Source organism: Bubalus bubalis, chromosome 2, assembly GCF_019923935.1.
Source record: "Bubalus bubalis isolate 160015118507 breed Murrah chromosome 2, NDDB_SH_1, whole genome shotgun sequence".
NCBI classification, from domain to species: Eukaryota; Metazoa; Chordata; class Mammalia; order Artiodactyla; family Bovidae; genus Bubalus; species Bubalus bubalis.
The window spans coordinates 172,297,688-172,303,403 of record NC_059158.1 but is presented as its reverse complement, the minus strand read 5'-3'; the positions used below and the strand labels follow the sequence as shown (position 1 = coordinate 172,303,403).

Genomic DNA, 5,716 nt, shown 5'->3' with positions numbered 1-5,716 from the left:
GACTGCAAGGAGATCCAACCAGTCCATTCTGAAGATCAGCCCTGGGATTTCTTTTGAAGTAATGATGCTAAAGCTGAAACTCCAGTACTTTGGCCACCTCATGCGAAGAGTTGACTCATTGGAAAAGACTCTGATGCTGGGAGGGTTTGGGGGCAGGAGAAGGGGACGACAGAGGATGAGATGGCTGGATGGCATCACTGACTCGATGGATGTTGAGTCTGAGTGAACTCCGGGAGTTGGTGATGGACAGGGAGGTCTGGCGTGCTGCGACTCATGGGGTCACAGAGTCGGACATGACTGAGCGACTGAACTGAACTGAACTGAGCCCTGTAGGGAGTGGTAGGAATGTACCCCTCTCCGCCCAGGAGCTGGGAAGCAAGAAGCAAACACAAGTTTATATTGGTCTCTATCTTTTGAGGGCTGCATCTAGTGGACCTCACAGGACCAGGGAGGTGACAAGCCACCAGATGACCACCTGGGCGTCAGGCAGGGAGGTAGGAGGGGTGAGCACTGGGGCTCGGGAATTTCCTGTTTTCAGAGAAGGTGAAAGCCTGGCTTCGGGGAGGGGAAAGCCCCAACTTGGTACCGCAGCTGGCCTCACCTGGCCCTGCTCACACTCCCTCAGAGCCCTCAGCATTGCTCTGTCCTGAGGAGCTCCCGCCCTCACCGCCTTTGGCCTTTGCTCAGTGTCAGCCCCTCATCAGCCCCTCCCTGACCTCCTGATGTGAATCACACCCCCGCTCCCCCCCAACACACACACTGTGCCCCCACCTGCTAAGGGATTCTCGTCCCACACATATACTCCCATATCACATTTGAAACAGTTTATTTGAGGGCTGCTTCCTCCCTCCCAGGAGGACGGGGCCTGTGTCCCCCAGCTTCTCCGCTTCTCCTGGGATCCCCCAGCCTGGAAGGGGCACTGGGGCCACCCTCACAGCAGCTGAGGGACCTGGGACGAGTGTCGTCTTCTCTGTGTCGCTGTCTCCTCTCTGTAATGGTACTGCTGGGTTCCTAGGAGGGGCCTCTGAGGACTGTGTGTCCCCGGCGCTCCTGGCCCCAGACGTCTCCTTGGCCGGCGAGGTGCCCACAGCGTGGGTTCCAGGAGGACGGGAAGCCACAGCTCCCCGGGAGCCATGCCCTCTCAGAAACCACACCTCCTGGAGCCACGCCTCCCGGAAGTCACGCAACCAGAAGCTATGCCTCCTGGAAGCCCCCAGTGGGGGTCTAGGTAGGTCCCGGTTCCCTGGGGGACACCTCTGGTGCCAGCCTGGTCCTCAGGCAGGGCTGTTGGGTGGGGAGAAGAGACTGGGTGGTCTGAGGCCCTACCTTTCCTGGGGTCTGGGGCAGCTCCAATAAAATCTGAGGCTACCGAGGTCGGGGCACTGAGGACTGTGGCTCTCACAGGAAAGTCAGGGTTTCAGCTTCCAGGGTCCACTAAGGTTGGGGGTGGGGAGAGGCCCTGAGGCCCGGGTGGGTGGGGTCAGTGTAGGGTGGGCACCAGCAGTAGCAGCAGGGCCCCGGCCAGCAGTGCCAGTGAGGATGGGCAGGCAGCCTGGTGGGCAGTGTCCGAGGGACCACTATGGGGGTGAGGGTGGCAGTAGGTGGTGTAGGGCTCCACGCAGGCAGCAAAGGCCATGACATGCGCCACGAAGGTCTGCTCCTGCACGCCGTGCACCAGGTGTGCCCACGGGCCTCGTGCAAACACTGCCACATCCTCACCGGCGTGGGTCTCACCCCATAGGGGCACTGCAGATTGCTGCCGGTACTCGGGGTCCACTGAGAGGAGAGAGGGGATTCAGGGCAAGCAGGGAGGCGGCCTCCCCCTCCCAGGAGTTCCAGAGTAGGGTCTTCCCCTCCTCCCATCCGCCCCCACCTTGCTCCCCAGGGCCCACCCACTGCACTCACTGCTCTCCTTTTCATTCACATCAGGTCGTGAGCCCATGACCAGCCGGTGCCCCGGGCCGTTGCCATAGAGGAGGGTGGTATAGGACTTGCCATCTTTGGCCTTGCCATCAGCCAGCCCTGCAGGGAAGAGGGGACCCCGTGATCACACTGACCCGATCCTTTGGGGTGCCTCCTGCGTGCTGAGCTCAGGCACCTCTTGTTTGTTCACTGGTTTAATCCTTACCAGAGCCAGGCAGGGCAGCTGCTTTTATTAATATTACTCCACTTTGCAGATGAGGGAGCTGACTCAAGAGCACTTTGTGCAATGTAACTCAGACAAGAACTTGCCACTCTCCCTGGCTTACCAAAAATGGAGGTCCCACGAAGTGGGTAGCCACCGAAAGTGAAGACATGGGAGTGGTCGGCGGTGACAAGGGTCAGTGTGTCTGCTTCACTGGTGAGCTGGCTAGCCTTGGCGATGGCATTGTCGAACATGACCGCCTCGGTCAGTGCCCGATAAGCTATGCTTTCATGGTGACCGTGGTCAATGCGGCCTCCTGCAAGAACGTCATGTGGAAGGTGGGTGATGCAAAAGCCACCCTGAGTGCCACACCTTTCCCTCTGATCTGCAAGGAGCTGCCACTTACCCTCCACGAAGAGGAAGAAGCCCTGAGGGTTTCTGCTCAGCACACGCACGGCTGCCTCCGTCATCTCCTCCAGGGATGGGTCCTTGATGTGGTCTCGGTGGATGTCATAGGTCATATCTCCTGGCTCAAAGAGGCCTGTGAGAAATGGGACCAGTGGTGACCTGCAAGCTGGGGATGGGGTGGGGGGCCCGTGGCACCCTTCCTGGGGAGGACAGTGGGGGTGGGTGGTGTTGTTACCCATGAGGTGTGTTACACTGGAGTCATTGGCCGCCTGAAGGAGCGCCGTGCGGTTCCACACATACTGGGCTCCCTGGGAAGGCAGAACCAGGCCTCAGCCCATAGCCCGACACGCCAGGCCCAGTCCCGCTGTACCCCCCGCACCCGTGAGCCCCCATCACCTGGTGCTTGGCCTGCCACTCCTGCACCAGATTCCGCTTGTCCTTCCGGACTCCATTCTGTCTGCTATTTTCTGGGTATTCAGGGTCTGGGGTTCCCTCAGGAAACATGTACTTTCGGCCTCCACCCAGGATCACCTGGGACCAGAGATTAAGGCAGGTGGGTTTGGGTCCTGGCTGGCCCTTTGCTCCTCTTACACAGAGCCCCTAGACTCTTTACCCACCAGGTCTGTGAGAAAGGCCTGTCCCCACTTCTAGTTCTTACATCGTGCCCCACTCCCACCCCACCCCAACCTCTGCCAACAATACTGCCTGCAAACATACAGAGACCTCCCAAGGCCCCAGGGCTGTGGGTTACCTAGACTGTCAGGTGTGTGTCCCACCCCTTCTTCCCAGCCCTGCCGCTTGCCTTTCATGTCACAACTCACGTCAATGTCCATGTTGTAGACCATCTGTGTGGCAATGTCCTGGCAGCCCTCCCTCTTGGCCTCGGCAGGCATATTAGCATCAGAATACCAGTTTCGGTTCACAGTGTGTGCGTAGGCCCCGGCTGGGGAGGCGTGCTGCACCGTGGTGGTGGTCACCACTCCCACTGACTTCCCTGAGGGTGGCAGAGGTCACAGTGGGCCACCAAGGTCTCTGAGCCCGTCCCTGCCCAGGAAGCTGACGCCCAAGCCCACCTGCTTTCTTGGCCCGGTTCATCACAGATGTGACCTCGTTCCCATATGTCGTGTTACACTGATTAAATTGGGCGGCTGCACTTACACCGATGACCTTCATACGGGTCTTGACCCCACACAGGTAGGCAGTGGTCGTGCCTGCGCTGTCGGGCACATCTCTGTCCACGTTGTATGTCTGGGGGCAGAGACGCCTTTAGCTCTGCTGCGGTAGACATCTAGCTCCTAACCCAGGCCCTGGGCCCATCCTTACAGCCCCCAGCCCCTATCTCAGCCCGAGACCCTCCTGGGGCTTTCCCTCCTACACTGTTCCCTAGGCCCACACCCACCCCTCTGGCGTAGACCACCCTGAGGCCACTTGGCCCTTACCTTGGACAGAGCCATGTAGGGGAACTGGTCCATGGCCAGGGGTGTCTCAGGGCCTGGCTTGCCAGCCATCTGCCCCTTTAGGATCCGAGTGGCTGTCACCGTGGAAACCCCCATCCCTGAAGGTACACACTGTGTCAGGTCTGAGTCCCTGGGGCCAGCCTGGGTCACTCGGCAGCCCAGGGCTCCAGGGTTGTGGGGGGACAGGAGGTGGACCGGCCTAGCGCACTCACCATCGCCCAAGAAGAGGATGACATTCTTGGCGGCTGTCTGGATGGGCTGCAGCTTCTTAGCCACATCAAGAGCCTGGGCTGCCTGGCGGTTCCAGAAGGTGGGGTCTTCCTCCTCAACTGCTCAAGGGGAGAGTGGAGGTCAGGTCAGCCTGGAGCCACCCACTGTGAGTAGGGGGCGCCGGGAGCTGCCTGGTTACCTGGGACGAGGCCGAGGGAGAGCTGTAGCCGCAGGCCCAGAAGCAGCAGCACACAGGCCCCCTGCATGGCTGTGTGATGGCGGAGGGTCAGGATGGGACCTGGGGAGGCCGGGTCTCGGGCAAGGCTGCCCAGGCTTAAATCCCTGCTATAAAAGTCTCCGTGTCCCTCCCAGAGCCCCAGGTAACCACACCCTGCCCCTTACCTGCCATATGAGTTTGAGCCCTGTTGCCAGAGGAACGTGGTGGGTGTGGCTGAGCCAGCAGGGGTCCTGAGGATTCAGGTCCCTCCCTCACAGGTGGTCTCCTCAGGGTGGGGTGGGGATTAGGGTGCAGTTGACTTTGGCCTGAGGAACATTTTCAAGGTCCTGTCAGGAGCTCCTCCCATACCTCTGCTCGCCAAGTCCTGTGGGAGAACCATCTTTTCTTCTCCTCATATGTTCTGTGGTTTTTGAAAGTCAGCTTTAGCCTGGTTTGGTTCTGAGTGCTGAGGGAGGTGGGGTTGGAAGCACGCAACGGGGCCAGGGCCTGTGTTTGCTTTCCTGTTGCCCTGAGGCCCGGAGACAGGGAGACATTGGAGTGGGCACTGGGCTGTTTGTGTGTGTGTGTGTGTGTGTAAGGTTTCTATAAAGGGCTAGCAGGGGTGAACCGAGAACTCACACAAGTACAAGCTGGATTAAGACAAGGCAGGTGAACCAGTGATTAAATTGCCAACATCTGTTGGGTCATAGACAAACAAGGGAATTCCAGAAAAATGTCTTACTTCTGTTTCATTGACTATGCTAAAGCCTTTGACTCTGTGGATCACAACACATTGTGGAAAAATTTTAAAGTGTGGCTGTACCAGGCCACCTTACCTGTTTCCCGAGAAACCTATATGCAGGACAAGAAGCAACAGTTAGAACTGGACATGGAACACCAGACTGATTCTAAATTGGGAAAGGAGTACATCAAGGCTGTATATTGTCACTCTGCCTATTTAACTTCTATGCAGAGTATATCATGCATAATGCCAGACTGGATGACTCACAAGCTGGAATCGATTGCTGGGAGAAATATCAACAACCCCAGATTTGCAGATGATACCACCCTAATGGCAGACAGTGAAGAGGAATTAAAGAGCCTCTTGATGAAGGTGAAAGAGGAGAGTGAAAAAGTTAGCTTAAAACTCAACCTTCAAAAAACTAAGATCATGGCATCCAGTCCCATCTTGGCAAATAGGTGAGGGAAAAGTGGAAACAGTGACAGATTTTATTTTCTTGGGCTTTTAAATCACTGTAGATGGTTGACTGCACTCACAAAATTAAATAATGCTAGCTC

At 57.5% G+C, this 5,716-nt stretch overlaps 1 protein-coding gene across 2 annotated transcripts; it reads right to left on the bottom strand.

Annotated features, from left to right (window-relative positions):
- Positions 1–809: 809 nt before the first annotated feature.
- On the bottom strand, positions 810–4,531 carry LOC102398139 (intestinal-type alkaline phosphatase-like). 2 transcript variants are annotated; one of them, XM_044937956.1, is made up of 11 exons: positions 4,400–4,531; positions 4,203–4,319; positions 3,973–4,088; positions 3,607–3,781; positions 3,355–3,527; positions 2,930–3,064; positions 2,769–2,841; positions 2,532–2,666; positions 2,250–2,441; positions 1,906–2,022; positions 810–1,284 (listed from the first exon to the last, which is right to left on the bottom strand). In XM_044937956.1, exons 1-11 carry the CDS (start codon positions 4,464–4,466, stop codon positions 1,142–1,144), a joined length of 1,443 nt encoding a protein of 480 aa, XP_044793891.1. In that variant the 5' UTR covers positions 4,467–4,531; the 3' UTR covers positions 810–1,141. The 2 variants fall into 2 exon arrangements, with proteins under 2 accessions (XP_044793891.1, XP_006054754.1); XM_006054692.3 differs by having other exon boundaries at positions 1,143–1,776; positions 4,400–4,529.
- Between the last annotated feature and the right edge of the window lie 1,185 nt (positions 4,532–5,716).